We start from the raw sequence: 18,442 nt of genomic DNA, 5'->3' as shown, positions 1-18,442 counted from the left end.
TTCGACTACATTGGTCATTTTACACCAGGCCGATATTCTTTGTTTTCGATTCTGTATTTACCAACTTATTGCACGGCCCACTTCTAGGTCTCTTGATTCTGAAAATTTCACTCAGTAATGTGGACACGCAACAAAATCAAAATCGTACAGCTCAGTGTTGGCATGCAATTCTTCCAATGGCCAGCATTTGATCGATAACCCGGCTTGCGCCTTGAACTATTCAGACGACATGTTTTCCATGGGTGGATCATTTGACAGCTTTGGAATCCACTTTTATCAAACTAAACAACCCGGTCCTTTGTCCCCCAGAAATTTTTTTTGTATAATCCTAAAATCTCCCTCTAGCTGTCGTTGCTTCGCTGTTGTTCGTCCGTGTTCTTGTTCGATTTTTCTACTGTGTTGCTGCATTGTCTCATTGTATTCTAATTTTGTTCCTTAGCCGCACTACTATTTCAAGTTGCCTGTTGCTATGTACGCTGCATTGTTGCTATGGCTGAATTCTCCTTCATGTTATTTATAAATTTTCATTATTGCGTCACAAATAGCCATTTGGTTTTGAATCCATCTCTGTTCTGCATATTTTATCGTGTCGGTTGCTCGTTGATAAGAGGCACGCGAAAAGTTTTTCGAGTCAATAAATATGAACTTGCCGTTAAAAGTTTTTTATAAGACACCGCCTATGGAAGTAGAGTATTCAATGACCTTTATATTGCATCGTAAACTTAACTCTGAGTTACGGGTAACCCCGAGACCAAGTCAACTAATGACATTTGACGGTAGGTGCTCGGGTCAAGTCGAGTCAGGATTCGAATCCTTCTATGGCAGATACAGAAGGAATGACTCTGACCACTCTAGATGTTATATTTATATCTTCGTTTGATCGCACCGGTAACTCATCCCGATGCGTCTTTATAGCGGGTGGTTCAAAATCGCAAGAACTGGAGATATTCCTAAATACTACAAGAAACTCAATTTTAGAAACGACCACGCAAAAATAATTTGCTTTTCGAAGCTGGTGGAAATAGGACCAGTCCGAGGTAGATGGATATAAACATCTTCGGTTTCTCGTTTGGTAGGCTCGGTTGGCTTTTCTGTGTTAAATTGCGGTAATTTCCTCTCTATGCCGCGGTTGATGACCTGTCCCGGGTTCGCATTATCAAGTAAGATTTCGAGGACGTTGTCAAGCAAATCGCAATGCAACAACTACTACGACGACAATGACGCCGCAGACTAACGCCGATATGTTGAGAGCTCTCGCTGTTTTTGCTTTCGAAAGTGCTCTTTCAGGATCGACGTGCCTCAATCCGTTCGCCTGCAAAACCAGAACTCCATTGTTCTACGAAGCATCGTTCACAATATAGCTCCAGGCATTAAGAATAAAAGAAAAAGTAATTACATATATGTATAATTACGCAGCACTTCTCCGTGCTCAGAACCTATTGCAGTAAATACCATCACATACGGGCGTATAATATGATTTTCGATGTACCAACCTACTTTCCCATCAAGAAAAACTACAATATGTAGTTGGGTAATTTAGATTGGGGGATATAGAAAGTTATATGAAACATGTTTATATTGTCTATTATGCAGATTAGTAGTATGTTATTTTCGTCACATAATATGAATATACCCTAGCGGTAACCTACCTCAGATCGAGGCGCCAAATGATCCTTTAGACATGAGACGCCCTTCTACTCATTTTTCATTGATAATAATAAAAAATTTCCATTATGTTTGGACTGTGCTACCAAGTTCACGGGCTACGACATGAAGTATTACGCGGAATAATTTAAAATGTGATGCATGCACATTTGTATACCTGGCTCGCAAAAATCATTGCGATTATACCAAGAATCCAGCAGCAGCAGCATGTGGTGAAGATTGAGAATCCCATTTCATCCGGCACATACAATGCAGGCGGAGCCTGAAAAATGAAGACACCATAAATGCATATACTTATTTATGCGGCAACAAGGATACTGGATGTGGCGAAAGTCAAATTTCACTGTTTTTTTATGAACTCTTATAAGCTACTGCTAAAAGTTAAAGCCCATAGTTTCAGACACGTGTTGAAGTTAGTGGATAGTATTAAAACCATATCTCATCTTACTCGTATTTGCTCAGGCTTTCCTCAAGCAACGAACCCCTGAGTCTTCACGAAGGGGCATTAAGGGATTTATGAGAAAAATATTTATTAGTTTCGTAAATCCAATTCTTTCCATTTGTCTTACTAAGATATTATTCCACGTGATCAGGCCCCAATTTAAGAAATCAATCTATAATGGCCCAAATAATAACGGAAGTGTCATTATGATGCAAATATTATTGAAGATAGTAAAAAATCTGTGGTAGCGCTTATCACCCCTAACTGTCTGGCGCTCCACGTACAACGTAGTAATATCAGTAGTAATCAGTAGTAATACATATGAAAAGGTTAGATTCGTCATAGCAATATATGACACGAGTTCACGAATTCGGTAACGACCGAAATAAGTAGCGGGTTAACTTAGAGGTTATAAGTTGTTTACGAGAGGCTTAATCCCTCAGAATACTGTTTACTATTTGTCTATGATGCGTCTAACTCAGTGTTTTCTAAACGTCTTCGAGCCATCGCCCCCTTGAACAATGAATAAAGTCCCAGCGCCCCCCCCCCCCCCACCCGCTCATCACGCTTAAACCAAATGAATGTTGTTTTGCATTTATTTCAGCTAATACCAAGACGGATCAAGCTGGTGTATCATTATTATCATCATCGTCGTCATATTGGGTTTGAGTTTTGATAAGATAGGAGGACCATATTTTATAAATCTGAAAAGAGGACACTTTTTCAAAATTTTCAGACTCACAATACCGGAGTAAAATCCGGAAAAATTGTTTGTAGTTTGTAGTTGGTTGACTAAAAAAGGTCATTACTTTCGTTGGACACCAAATTTACCTACTTTTTATTAGATTTTAGTGGTTTTGACTTAAAAAAAGGTCGTCTTTCTGTCTCATCTCCCGAAAGACCCGCCAGACCGTTACTTAGATGCTGATTTCTTATATCTCAGTCCAATTTTCATACACATTTAACCAAAATTTTCCAAAAAGTGGACATTTGGGCGTCCTCCGAGGACACTTTGAAAAAAGTGAAAAAAGAGGACAAGTCCTCTTAAAAGAGGACGTATGGTAATCTTAGATAAGAGCAATCTCATTCTGAAATCTCCAGTCTCCGCGTACCGTTCTGTCAAGTCGTAGTCTGCGGTGAGTCAGAAACCTTGCCACGATACTGAAGACACTTTCCATCAAATGTGAGCGGGGAAGGGAAACGACAAAAAAAGTCAACCATATTCTAGTGACAGTATTTTTATTTGATTTAATTGTGTATCCAGGACGATTGATGCGAGATATTGAATTTCAGTTTGAACTCAAAATTGTTCTACCTACTCTACAATGTAATCAGCTCCTCAATCGTTTCATGCTCGGAAACTTTACAGAATGTCTTGATAATCAGGTAAGGAATTTGTAATAGGAATATATCCCGGAATCAAACCACTATCTCCTTGTGCAGTTTTCTAAGATGATTGATTAATGCTTCTTCGTCAAAATCGGGTAAATAAGCTGGGCCGGTAGCTCATGCGAGCTTGATAATAATAGCAGCAGTTCACTTCTCGCAAAATTTCAGTGAAATATCACTGGCTTATCACCAATGCTCCCTCTAATTTTTCACGACTCTGCGCAAACACGCCAACTCACTGCTCAGGCCCTTGGACAACAGTGCGAAACCAGGCCCCCATAGGGTTATAAACCGAACCTCTGGGGGGCTTCGCCCACCAGATGCTCCTCGGCCTCTGCGCCTTTTTCCGGTACTTAACATCGACATTACGTGCCCGTACATGGTTATTTCGTCTAAACGCGCGAATCGCGAATAATTTAAATAATTCATGATTGAATCGGTCAATATGATCAAGAATTGCATATATATTGTTATCAATTTGGATATAATGACTTCGATACATGATGCTATTTCGTGACCTCCTATCTGCTATGTCAAAAGATATTGAAATCGCCCAACCGTTCTAACCTATAAGACGTACACGATTTCAAATTGGTATTTCTTTACTGGCAAATAATGTTCCCTCGCTATGGCATTTGTTTTGTTGTGGGACTCGGATCGCCAGGACAGGAACATTTAGCGCCAGCCGTTAGGCGCCTATGGACAATTAAACATATATGTATAATTGTATACATATCGAAGTTTTCGGTTAGCACAAGGGCAGTCCTTTTCGGCCAAGGTTCTCACGCTGCTGATCGTTCTGGCACATATGTCGGAGTTGTATGATACACAGCCTATAACTTCATATGTCTTGGTGCGTCGTGGCGCGGTAATGGCCGATGCCCAAGTGCCCATTTCTATAAATCATGCGTATTTTTATTAGGGAAAGGGTACGCAATAATCAAGATATTTGAAAAAATAAATCGCTCATGGCGCGAAAAATACATCATGATTTATGTTAATTCACGAAATAATTTTGGGCCCCCTTCAGCGATAACACTATTAGCCCCGGGCAATGTTCCCTCTATTTTTTCACGAGTCTGCGCGCCTGCGCGGCCCCTTGGACAACAGTGCGCAACGACTAAAAAACATCACTTCGGATTTTTTTTGCGCAGCTTAGATTTTCTGTGCGCAGGGGAACATTGCTTATCACTGAATCCGCACAACCCCGTTTTCGTCTTTATCAGGTTTTATAATTACCCAGAACGGAAATATTCTACTCATAAATTTGGGAGAATATGCCCGTCAAGTAGGACTAGAAAGGATATCGCTTCTCGCAACAAGAACGTCGCGTCGATGGCCTCGGTCGCAGCACTGTGGATCATTCACAATAGTTTGAAGCAGAGATTAAAATCACACAAGACGGTTTCTATCAAAAAGCCATCACACATTGTAGTAGGCAATAAATGCTCAAATACGTTGTAGTTCTCACAGCAGAAAATGAACCAGGCTTTCCGGGGACTCTGCCGACTGCTAAATTAGTCCCTTGATGAGTAGGATCAACATTGTCAAGTAACAATGGACTTTTCCGGCATGCAGCTGATTAAATAGAGACGGACGACCCGAAATTGCCCTGAGTGAATCGATATTGCATTTTTACTGCATATTTAGCTGCTTTATTCATCAACCGTTTCAACACTATGAAGCAGTTTCCTTTTAAGCCTAAACCGTCTCCATTTGCTCTCATCGCCCCCCCCTGCCACCCAGATTTATGGCCAGCGCCTCCCAATCGACCATTTCATCGCCAGCGACCCCTTCACGTTCGCGAACGCCCCCAGGGGCGCCCAGGACGCCCCAAGGGCGAAGCACTGGTCTAACTAAGATCTCTTTCCACGTGATCAGGTCACAATTTAAGTCATTCATTTATAATGGCTCAAATAATATTGGAATTGTCATTAAGATGCAATATTACACGGTGAATTGACAGCTATAAAATCTGGCTTCGCCGTAACCTATGCGTCTTAGTACCAGTCTTAGATTAGTATGCCGTACCACATATTTGGTTTTAAAAGCACGGGATGTGCGTGGGTCAGCTTGATGCCAATAAATCCACATTGGTAAAGGAATAAATTAGTATTGAGCATGAGCATTGAACAGCGCTTTTATTATTACGTTCATATTTTGGGGTCTATGAGCATTGATCAAAGAAGGTGAGGCAGCCCTCTCATAGACACTGATCGTTTATTAGACACAATATTAGGCGTTCCTGACAGGCATATGCTACATGACGGGCAGTGACGTGCGGTGAGGCTCATGGCTAGTGAGGCACCGATCCCACCCACCCACCCCCACCCCACCTGCCCCCATTCACGAGTAATATACCTCATAAAGATACTCTAGGGTGTGAATAACAACATCAGCAAAAGAGAGTGGGTCGGCGAGAGCATTTTCTCTGCACCCTGTTAGCCGGTACCATTCTACATTCCACAATATATATTTCATTCTTTCGTCAAGTGAAATATTCAGTTGTTTTAATCGAACTAATACAGATTGCTCACCGGAAAGGATGGAAAGAAAACCAAAAAATATTTTATTCGTGGTGGTAATTTCGATTTTCTATAGTCCTTTGCTCGTCCAATGTCATTTTTGCAAGATTGAAACGGACGCAGTATCAGCAAAACTAAATGTGTCACTCACTAGCATCAAACTAAAATGGTTGAAAACATCATTAAGACGGTGGAAAATCAGGATTATATCCATGATTGGGGATGCAGATTTCCTTAGAATAACAAACTGAAAGGTTAGCTAATCGCATTGGCGACTTGTTTCGTATCACATTCGCCATCTTAAGACGCAAGCTATCCAGGCACTTCTCGCCACCCGATCCGCGTATAAGCAGTGTCTTACAAAAGCCTACAAAAGTGGACCGTGCTACAAGTCAGCAGATAAGGAATCATATAGCAGGGCATATCCAACTGGTGTAAATGACTATTGCAATTGAAAGCACCGTAAAGGCCACAAACAACGCAAACGCAGGCGATATAAGTGGATATCACATATCACAATTTCGGGTGGGTATTGATTGGAAGGAAATACATAACAGCTACAACAGTAACGGAATGTATTTGCGCCGCATTACGCCTCGGCCGTCGCTACTATACAATTCAAACAGCAGTGTCGGCTCGGTTTCCGAAATCGATAGAGTGTTTCACAGTGCCACGATTGTCCGATTGTTAGCGAATAGGGAGTGCAGCAGATTCGGTTGTGACTCACCTGACTATTGTTTCCCTTCACTGCTATGGTACGTGATAAAGCATAATTTCACATTCCTTTGCGATTTTGAGGGGGTTCCAATGCTCTACGATCGTTAATATTCGGATTTTCGGAATCGGTGCGACAATAACATTTTATTGATAACAGGTATTACGAATTCCGAGCTGTTTATGATAAATTGCAATGTCGCAGGTGTGGCATGACCCGCCCGTTCCTCACCTTTGCTCACCTCTCCTTTCGCGCTGTATTTTAGACTTGCCTGCCCTGACCGCACGTCAATGATACCAGGCAATTTAAAGAGTATAGTTCAAATTCTCATCGAAGACTTTGTATCGACCAAGTCGCGAGGTACGGATTGTTGCAGAATATTCCTCATGGTATAGCTCACATACCATTGCGTGGACTTGAAGTCTATATGCTGCTATAGGATAGGGTTACCATACGTCCTCTTTTAAGAGGATTTGTCCTCTTTTTTGACTTTTTTGAAAGTGTCCTCGGAGGACGCCCTTTTGTCCTCTTTTTTGAGATTTTGTCCTCGTTTTCGAAATTTTAGGTCAGATTTAGAGCAAATTGCGAGTGATACGCCGTAAATAAGCACAGAAGTGACGCTCCGGCGGATATTTCGGAGTGAAAAAATGTGACTTTAGCTCTGGGCGGAAAGATGACTTTTTTTTAGTCAACCGATCACGAAGTGGGAAAAATTCACCGGTTTTTGAGAATTCTTCTCCGGTTTTGCAAGTCTCAAATTTCTGAAAAAGTGTCATCTTTTTAGATTTCCAAAATATGGTAAGCCTACTATAGGACCACGCAGTCATCTACTGGTCCTGATCGTCCCTTTGTAATTTTCTTTCAATAGTTCAACACCATAGTTAATTCCAATGAGATAGCGTTTGTTACAACATATCTTGACCATATAGTTCCACAGTTATGAATACGGGGAAGCGCGACGTAGCAAATGATATTAGAATGGCAGAACAGCACTTGCAAATGTGAGCTCGCGGGTTTCCTAAATGGTTTTCTTGACCGATTGTTGCAACATAATTGTCAATTGGCATTGGTACCTTGTTGCCACAATCATAGTCATAAACAGCGGCGTTGGTATTTTCTTCCGTTCAAAACACACAGTGTTGTATAGTTTACAATGCAATTCTCAAAGCATAATGTTTGTAATGAACATACCGGAAGGTGTCCGAGTATAATATATTAATTATTCATGTTGAAATATACCCGAATCTTTTCAGTTGACACTCGCCAGGGGTAATCGTCAGTAACTATCATAGATAATAGGAAAGAACATTCTATATCAGTGATCGGGAACCTATGGCTCGAGAGCCATATATGGCTTTTTTGGGAATAAGACATGGCTCTTTGCCAAATATTTATTTTTGTACTGAACTGATCAATATTGCAGCGACTTGTTGATAAATTTTCATCACGACCAGAATATTTAGTCTCGTGGCAGTATAAACATGTCTTTGAGAGGTAAAGACAATGCCGTCTTCAGGTTTAGGAGCTCGGACCACCTCTTCGAAATCCTCAAATTTAAATTACTGTCACGCCGGCGGCCAATATCACTCGCGAATTCTATGTACCCGACCCGAAATCTTTAATTGTGCGATACGTTGAATAATCAAAGAGGATAGCATACATGGCGACGCCCATTTCAAAATGCAGTTTTCAGATACACATTGTCTTCCTGATCTACGACGCGAAATGAACTGTTGTGGACGTGAAATTCATAATTACAAACTTGAATTACAAACAACGCCATAACTATCCACGTTCTTGATTGATAAGTAAAGCGTTGTGTAGTACTGGCGATAAAATGTATAGGCGTGTAGCGCAACGTTATGTTACCACCGAATACTTTGAGAATTGAGAAGTCGGTGAGTATTAAGATTTTCCGAATCATTGTGACATTCACATTCGATTATTGTCAGTTATAATAAATTCCAAGCCACTTACGATGGATTGCGTTATCAATGGTGAGGCTTGTCCCGTCAGTGCCTTACCCTCTCGTTTCGAGCTATATTTTCGAACAATATATATCAGTTTTCACAGATAAAATATGGCGCACACGAGGAATCCCGTATGTGAGTTCGAATTGGTGCTACCATGACATCATGAATTTACAATTGTGACGTAACAGTTGATGGGCATGTATGGCTCTTTGGGAGTTGGGATGGAAAAAATAGGGCCAATATGGCTCTTCGGACAAAAAAAGGTTCCCGACCACTGTTTTATATGAACAATCGTATCATGAAATATGAAGCGGGTGGAAATATTTATCTAGAAAAGATCTCGCCAACTATGATCCAACCACAGTCGATGTGCACACTTCAGCAAACGGTGATATAGTATAGTGATGCAAGTTATGCATTGGTCAGCTATGGTGACGAAATATACAATATTTTCTGATGAAGACATTCTGGACGTAATTATACCAGGTCCAGCCGCTCTTATGACGTGATTTTTGAAAGTATACTCGACTAGGTCCGGGCTTATTGAGCTCAGGCAACGAGTGTAGAAAGTTGCATTACTCATTTCGATGTTTCGCGATAAATAATATCGGTTAAATGTGATAGGATGCTATACCCTCGATAAGAACGAAACCGATCGATTCCAAATAAGTTAGGTCATGTTATAGCGAGTTCATTGAATCAATACATTGTATAATTTATCGATACGTTCACATCGCTTCGTATAATCGCTGACAACGACTTATAAGAATCAGGTCCAGCACATTAGACATATGTTATGCCAGAGGTATAATTTACACAATGTCGGGACGATGTGATGTAAGGAACAAACACGTCACCGGAATAAAAACTTGAGTGGACTAAGTTAAGTTAATATCCTTCTATGTCAAACATTAATGAACTGTCATGTATGTTAGTACATTAGCAGTTCTAGATGCAAAATTTGTTACTCCCAAGTTTGAAGAACACACTCACATCGGCCGTGATCTTACAGCTTTCATAAAACGATTTATAGGCGTGTTTAATTTTATAAGTGTGGCCACAGCAGAACAAACACACCGGCTGAATTGCGGGCTGACACTTGGCCCAGACCAAATAATCTAGTCATTTTAGTGGGATGCAGCGGGCCCACTGATCGGGAGAAGCCGACCCCTGGTGTGGGCTGTATGTTCTCCCGGCTTTATATGAGCTGAGTGACAATGCCGCAAAGGTGCAGAGTATATTGCCAGAGTATTAACAATCATTTTACGTGTATCTCCGCTCATGATGAATCCTTACGCTATTTGGAAAATCAAGGACTTTTACATGTGCATTGTGTGTTCGTGTTTTTTGGCATTGCCATCAGTATTAATATTATTATTGTTAATTGTGAAAATTAGGCAATGTTGCGCTTATCACGTTATCGGTCTGATGCGCCGCGGCAAAAATCTCCCTCAGTAGCGTAAGTTTTATCAGCTCTGCATCCGGATAGAATATCCAAATCCTTTAAAATACATATCCTTTATTTCGTAATCAATGTGCGATTCTCGATTAATGATTTCGAAAACGATTCAGGTGCATATTCACTTAAACTAGCTATTCAATAGAGAGGTTGTTGTTCTGAAAATATCCGAATGAATGTATCGAGAGCGTTACTCAAAGCTGATGTCCCCAGGCCATATTGAAGTCAAGTTACTGAAATTCATTTCGGAAAGAAAATCATTTCCTTCTCATATCGTGTTGGTGGGTTGATTCCTCGGGTCGAAATTATGATATGACAATCAATTCCTACTGATAATTATACTCAAAGATGCGGTATAAGGTATTGTATGTAATTCGCATGCATCGAATCTACACTGATCTCGCCCACCTGTACTCCGCCGCAACCGATGTAAGTGTTCTGCTGAATACTTGGTTGCACTGGAGGTTGGTACATCGTTGGATATGCGCCAGGCTGCGTCGTGTGAACTGCATACTGAATAAAATCGAACCGCTATGATTTTAGTCCTTGTTATATGATATATAATAACGGAAAGTAACCCAACGAGAGTCGACAGTGCCTAATCATGTATTCTATATCAGTGATTCTAGACCAGTAATGTTTGAAAGCTAATAGGAGTTTTCAAAGAAAATTGTGACGAAATTCAACTTTATAACTAAGCCAAATATATCTAGTAAATAACGAGATCGCATTAAATTCATGATAAAGCCAACATTCAAATGGATTTGGTGGTTCTAACGGGAGTTTTCCTTGTAGAAATCTCAACTGAACCGCGCATAACAGAAGTAACACTAAAGAACAGCAAGAAATGTCTCGTGAAATTAAAATTCTAATATGTTGTTCTGAGGGCGGAGCCCAATTTCTCTGCTGAGTAGCGATTCTCTACTCAGCAATGATTTCATTACTCAACTCACGCCAAAAAGTATACTCACACTCAAATGCGTTCGAATCGGCACTCAAATCTAAGACAGCACACCACCAGACTTAAGTGTCAATTTTCAGCAGCCAACTGCAAGCAACACCCGCAAAATACCGGAGTACCGGCATTGTCGTATAGGTAATCGCCACTATTTCATGATGTGAGTTTCTGCTGAGCAAATGAAATCGGTGGCGCTTGGGTGGATTTTGTGTTTATAGTTGTATTTGTAATTCTCTTCTGTACCCTTTCGACTTATTGTCGTACGGCATCTCGGTATACCGGAATGGTAACTTCTACTCTCTCAAATGCGCCAGCGTCAAGTTCCGTTAAGTGAATGAGTGCTGCCTTTTAAAATCTATAGGTGCAGAAATGGCGACAAAAGGCAGTGGTCAAGCAAAACCGACGAATTTTTTGCCGCTGCTAGCTATTGAATTTCTCGCTGCCGGTACTTTATGAATGCTCCTCCCACAATTGAGTAGATGCAGCATCTTATCTTGAACCTGAGCTGATAGAAATCTTGGCGATATCAGTGTTGAGATGGTGCCCCTATACCTTCAGGCTTGTCAATATGCAGACGAGACTCTCGCCAACAGAGCAGCAATAAGCTCTTGGAAACAAGAAATGCTGAATATATCAGGGAGAAAATGTAGGATGGATATGGCAAAGTTTAATCGTGTAGGAGCCAAGTGAATCGTGCATAGAGGAGCTTCAATTGGAAAGAAACCACGAAGAAATGTCCATTTTCAATTTATTTACACGATATTCATGCATTCTTTTGTTTTTTGAGGCCTGCACTTACGTTGTCGCATGCTCTGAAACTTATCTTTATAAATTTCGAATGGGTTTGTAGCATCTTGCAAATGTACTTCTGTGGGGCAAAGGTATGTTCTGGGTATCTTCAAGGATTACTATTATTTCTATTGGGTCATCTTGGAAGGGTCTGGATGAGATAAATCAGTGAGATCGACGTCTACGTAGTAGGCTCTGTGACGAAATAACGAGGAAAGCGTCTCGCTGTCATGACAAAATCGTCCACGCGTGTCTGGGTCAAGGCTAAAAAAATCTGGCAACGCACTTTCGGAAAATGCCGTCTGGAAATCGATACTTAACTGAGTAGCGAGAATTGGCGCGCACTCAACGCTGAGTATCGATCGATACTTAGTTGAGTGGAGATACGCATTTAAGCATTACTTTGTTGAGGAGAAGAATTGGGCTCCACCCTGAGTCACATAAGGTTTGTTGTAATACCATCATGTTTTTTGGTTTTTGAAAGCTTTCCTTCTCGGAACCACTGTTGTTAATTACACTGGATGTGCAATTGTGCATCTATAAGAATTACAATGAAGGCGGTCGAGATCATTTGGAACGTGATTTCCAATATGTAAAACTACGGCGTCACATGTTTCGTATGTAGGCCAGAGGGTCGTTCGCCCGTCGTTCGTATTTTGAACTAAATAGGCCTATTGAATTAAAATTTCGATTGAATGGACACTATTAGACATTTGGAAAATTCTAGGACATGGCGATCAGCTGTTCACATGTGCTAAGGTCAAACAAGATATTTGGATTGTGGAATCAATTTACAAGTCACGAATACCGGGGACTATTACCTCATGTTGCTAATTATAAAAGAGTCCTCGTTAGCAAGATTAACTAGCACGGGCCTAGACGACGCGAGATCAATTACTAAAATGATAGCGTGTCGCTCCGTTGATGGATAAAGCGGAACGAGACAATTTGCTGTTTTGTCACATTGATATCTGAATATCACATAGGCTACCGCAGATTCCGATATGGTTTGATCAAGGCTCTTTATGTCATTTCTGCTACGTGAGAAACAACATCGGTTTATAATTCGCAAGTCTACCCCTGATTATATTGATGTAAATTGGGCTTAACGGTGTAATGGATTTATCTTACAGGATTCACGTAAGCCTATAAAATAGCCGGAGGTGGAAAATTCGTGTGTGTCGATACTGCTCTCTCATGTTCGCTGAATGCTAGAGATTTGGCATTTGATTTTAACGTGACTGCCAATGTAAGAATGACGTAATGCAAGGCATTTAAAGGTACCTCATCGGTATATTTCGATGTAACTTTCGCAATAGTATTACGGTTTTACTATGGCATAAGTCCATTTCAAGAAAACAGAGCATTACATTGCATGAACTTTAAATACATTGTGAATCTGTTATCTATTCCCACTCCTCTTGGCCAAGTAGGCTACACGCTGGCGTCAATGGGCTAAATCGTCATTCGTATAGTGTAGGCTTACCTCTTTTAAGAGGATTTGTCCTCTTTTTTTACTTTTTTGAAAGTGTCCTCGGAGGACGCCCTTTTGTCCTCTTTTTTGAGTTTTTGTCCTCTTGTTTGAAAATGTAGGTCAGATTTAGAGCAAATTGCGAGTGATATGCCGCTCCGGCGGGTATCTCGGAGCGAAAAACGGCGATTTTGGCTCTGAGCGAAAAGATGACCTTTTTTTTTTGTTTTAGTCATCCACCTGGCAATGTGGAGAAAAAAACGGTATTTTGAGATCTGAGCGCGAAAAGATGACCTGCTGTGGAAATACTTCCAATATATCCATCGCGTCACATCATTTTAACTTTTTTCTTATCGATCTCTGGTTTGATGCAGATGACCATTTACCCGTTTACTAGGCTTACCATATTTTGGAAATCTAAAGAGAGGACACTTTTCCAGAAATTTGCAACTTGCGCAACTGGAGTAGAATTCTCAAAAACCGGTGAATTTTTCCCACTTTTCGAGCGGTTGACTGAAAAAAAACGGTCATCTTTTCGCTAAAAGCTAAAATCACCGTTTTTCGCTCCGAGATACCCGCCGGAGCGTCACTTCTGTGATAATTTGCGGCATATCACTCGCAATTTGCTCTAAATCTGACCTAAATTTTCAAAAAAGAGGACAAAATCTCAAAAAAAGAGGACAAAAGGGCGTCCTCCGAGGACACTTTCAAAAAAGTCAAAAAAGAGGACAAATCCTCTTAAAAGAGGACGTGTGGTAAGCCTACCGTTTACCGCATGTATGCGGTAGTACTGTAAACTGTTTCTGTAGAAATAGTCTCGTGCACTGTGGCATGACATACAACTACACTGTAAAAAATAAACATGGAATCTAACATGAAATGAAATGAGTCGCTCCATCTCATGTTAATTCCACGAAAACGCCGACATTGAATTTGAATTTTATGCTCCAACTTGATAAGGCTTCTACATATCTATAAGAATCTGACAGCCATCCTAAGTGTTAGTTCACGAACCAAACACCAATTTATATATGTAGCAGTTACTCATGTTTATAGTGCTACTGATTTGCGGCACGACTCCAGACGTGATAGATTATTATACATAACGGCTTCGAAGACTCGGTTAAATTAAATGGCAAATCAAAGCTTCCATGTGCAGATGGAAGAGATACAAAGATACAAATCTTCTTATGTATGGGATGCAAAAGATCGATAGCAGTAAAGAAAGATGGGATAATAAAAGGGTGCCTAAACCATAAAACGAAGCACTACACTGTGACGAAAAAGGGCTCATAATTTATATGGGGAAAGAACCGAAGAATGGAGACAAAACAGTATGCGGGCAAGTATTCACGTGCTGCAGTGTGATTCAGGAAATAAAGGAAGAAAAGACACTGGACTCCTTCCTGCCCGTTCTGCGAGAAGGATATTCCAGAGCCAGAAACAGAGAAAAGAGCGCAAAATAAAATGATCAAATTCCTGTTTCCGAGGCAGCAGCCTGAACACATCCAAACAGGAAATATGTAAAACGAACAGTAGAAAGCGGAAAACGGAACAACGGAAATGGAAATAAAAGGTGAAAGGAACTGAATAGAAAAAGGGAAAAGAAAGAAAAGATGCGTAACCTCTAACGCACCTTCTTCTCAGAAGTAAGGCCGTAAAAGACGCACTAAAACCTCAAATGCACAGACGTGATAGATTACAAAAGGCCACAACCTTAATCTGACTTTCTATATTAACAAAGGTAAAACCTACTTCGATACTCCGTAGTACTCGCCCCTGCCCACCACTGCATGGTATCCTGATTGCTTGTTTATATGTTAAATCCATAATGGCGATTGGCAACATTAAAGAGTGTCGTTCATACATTTGGTTGGCCAATGATGCATAAGGTCATCCTCATGACACTCCCGTATCTAGTATCGAACACGAGTTCACGGGATCGAATCGGGCGCAAATCGAGCACAAATATCACAATCGCGTTCGGGCACTAAACCACCGCACCTGCTGTGCCTTATATATATAGGTCTGCATGAGGATACATTGTCATGTCGCATTCTCCGTAATTACCGTTTCATTCAATCGAATAATGTGGTGTTATTCCGTTAATCGTATTTAAAGTTATTTTCTAATAAGTCACTTGAACATAAAAACAGTTACCTGTTGTTGAGCAGGAAACGGTTTTTGATTCTCTACTCTACTGGGATCGTGTGGAACCGAAAATTCCGGAATCTGTCGTTAAGAAAAAAGGAGTAACGCAAACGATTGACGCCATCATGCCGTTTTTTAGGCATGCGCATGATGACTATAAATGTACTAGGTCAGTCGTTCCTAACCTTTTTAATGGTCGTGGCTCAATTCCCGATCAGAATATGATCAGTGGCCCACATATGTGGCGAAATGACCACTACAAGATGGTCAACACATTCGCACATAGACCTACGCATTACCAAAAATGTGAGCACCGTCGCAAAGTCCTACTCACGAGTCTATTTTGTAAGTTGATTGTTAAAAACGGGAATACAGAGGCACCTTCATCTGGTTGTAAACCAATCATACCAGTAAATCTATGTTGCCCACTGCAAAAAAACTTAAGTAGCCTACCAGTATATGGGCCGTGGCCGATATGTTAAAAATCTGTGTGCTATCATATCGCGATAACGAAACATCCACTACGACAGATCTGATTTGTACGGATAATAGCCTATGCTTACCTGAGGCTGGGTTGTTGTATTTGGAGTGTACTGCGGTGGCGGCTGGAAATATTGTTGATGTGCCGGCTGGTAATGCTGTTGAGGCACAGGGTTGTATTGTTGCTGAGGCGCAGGCTCTGGTTGTCCAGTTGCCGATTGCGCTGCGAAGAGGTATGGCTCCATGATTATGCGTTCAAGGTGGCAAAGGGTACAATTCGGCTTAACGAATATTTGATTGTCTGAACTTGTCTATTTTGAATACATCGAAATCACAGAAGATGGCTAAACCTAGAATCAACCTAATTGAGAATTATCAACCCCAGCAAAATACATGACTATATTGTGTTATAAATTAAAATGATTTGGAATCGAAATTATACAAGATTACTTCTTTCTTGAATCGCCGACGACCACATATGCTTTTCAAGTGTTTCTTGATTTTTGCCACCATTCAACATCTACGGAATATAATTTCCAAAATGACTGTTCTGGAGGTGGGCAAATACCTACAATTCATATTTTGAATTGAATATTGGACATATTCCCCTCACTATGACTCTTATTTTGTTCGCGCAACAATCGAACGCATACATTGAGAGTATTCTCGCATACAAAAGCAACAAACTAAAGATTTTCTTTACGTTATCCAATCTACAAACCCTGATGCGATTACGCCACGGTTAGCAGAGTGCATTATTTCAATTAACAATCATTTATACGCCCAAAAAGAATTATTCCTTCAATTCATATCCAATCGTGTAAAAAGGCCAAAATACCATGCGATAGCCTACCCAACATTTAAATAAAAGACAGGAAACGACACTACGCCTGTTTTCTCATTCATAATAATATTAACGATGATTTGTATTACTTCTTATATTTCTTTATTATGCCATTCATTACTCACTGTTCTTTTTTATTTGCTTTTAAAATCAAGTAATGAACAGTGCCGGATACATATTCTGCCGAGAAGTCCCTTCGGTGCGCTTTACCACTAGATATCAGCCATAATCTAGAAACCCACCTGTACTACCAATATTGACATTGGTGGATATATCGGCACTCATGGCAAAATCATTTGCACCCGGGTCGGTTGGCTGTGATGATTCGCCCACGAACGGGCCATTTCCCTGCGGCTGTTGCAATGCCTCTGATGATGTTGATTCTGAAATATCACGACGCTTATAATATACTTGTACATCGCATACAGCACAACACATTGGCAAGAGGAATATACACTTACCGAAGTTAGAACAACCTTCCATAATTATAATTCGATATTTGTTATGTTAGACGGGTTGGCATGCGCCTGGAAATGAATGAAATCACCAACTTGAATATCCGACTCTCTACCGAATATACTTTCTGGCACATCCGCACTCCACCAGACGCCTATCTCAAGTGAGATCCGCAACGTTATCCGTTGTTATTCGATGACAGGCAAATTATAAGAAAAAAATATGAATGTCTCGTTTTCCCAACTTCGTGATTGATTGTGGAATCGAATCAATGGCCGGTTATGTGCGTTCAAGTACAATTTAAATAAATGAGAATGTGAGACCTTATCATTTGAATTTGCAACGTACACTGTTGTACTATTGTGGGGTGACCAATGTGCAGTGTGGCTGGTTCACTATATACATTCAAAGGGAGCAATAAATGAATTTCGAGGTTTTCGATCATTTTCAAAATTAAGTAAAATTCTCAAATTGAAGAATATACTTCTCGGCGTAAATGAAGACGCAGCGATCATAACAAATCATGAATATATATTGACAAGAAAACATCGGAACATAGTTGAATTTGTGGTAGATACAATCGGTCGTATAATATTGAATTCCGTGAAAACATATGCTACGAATTTCACTCTCTTTTATATTAGCATTCGTATTGCTGCGATGATTCGAGCTGAGTCGAGCTGTTACGTCAAATGACTGAGATGACTACAACGCCAACGTCACAGTGCAGTCTCTCATTAATCTATCGCCAAATAGACCTTGCCAATATATTATTCTGGATATGCATTCTAGACCAGTGGTTCTCAACCGCCGGTCCGCGACGACATTCCTGCCGGTTCGCCAGGTATATTACAATTTTATACCCAAATTTCAAGATGAAATGTTGAAGCCTTGTCCATTGATAAAATAAATAAAACATCAAATTTTAAACTGATTCAGAACTTCGTGAGGTAACATTAGGGTAGGGTTACCATACGTCCTCTTTTTTTGAAAGTGTCCTCGGAGGAGGCCCAAATGTCCTCTTTTTTGACAATTCTGGTTTAATATAGGGTAAAATTCGACCGAGATACAGTAAATCAGCACTAATGTTACGCTCCGGCGGCTATTTTGGGAGCTTAGCCTGAA

General features: G+C 40.5%; 1 protein-coding gene across 1 annotated transcript; it reads right to left on the bottom strand.

Annotated features, from left to right (window-relative positions):
• Positions 1–548: 548 nt before the first annotated feature.
• LOC145453235 (uncharacterized) lies at positions 549–17,501 on the bottom strand. The gene is made up of 7 exons (XM_080331218.1): positions 17,323–17,501; positions 17,104–17,244; positions 16,101–16,240; positions 15,547–15,618; positions 10,577–10,681; positions 1,823–1,927; positions 549–1,312 (listed from the first exon to the last, which is right to left on the bottom strand). The coding sequence occupies exons 1-7, from the start codon at positions 17,342–17,344 to the stop codon at positions 1,181–1,183; spliced, it is 717 nt and encodes a 238-aa protein (XP_080187344.1). The 5' UTR covers positions 17,345–17,501; the 3' UTR covers positions 549–1,180.
• Positions 17,502–18,442: the final 941 nt, after the last annotated feature.

The sequence above is a fragment of the Botryllus schlosseri genome, chromosome 13, assembly GCF_051294905.1.
Source record: "Botryllus schlosseri isolate E-star chromosome 13, Bs_hap1, whole genome shotgun sequence".
In the NCBI taxonomy this organism is placed as follows: Eukaryota; Metazoa; Chordata; class Ascidiacea; order Stolidobranchia; family Styelidae; genus Botryllus; species Botryllus schlosseri.
The sequence above is the reverse complement of the archived record's forward strand: the minus strand, read 5'-3'. Positions and strand labels throughout refer to the sequence as shown.

What these genes read in the sequence shown, in the direction of transcription:
- LOC145453235 (XM_080331218.1), bottom strand. Translation starts at nt 17,344, where the DNA reads ATGGAAGGTTGTTCTAACTTCG. An exon ending in CGTTTCCTGCTCAACAACAG is followed by an intron (nt 10,682 to 15,546) that starts GTAACTGTTTTT and finishes GATTTTATTCAG; the next exon opens with TATGCAGTTCACACGACGCA. An exon ending in CAATGATTTTTGCGAGCCAG is followed by an intron (nt 1,313 to 1,822) that starts GTATACAAATGT and finishes CTGGTTTTGCAG; the next exon opens with GCGAACGGATTGAGGCACGT.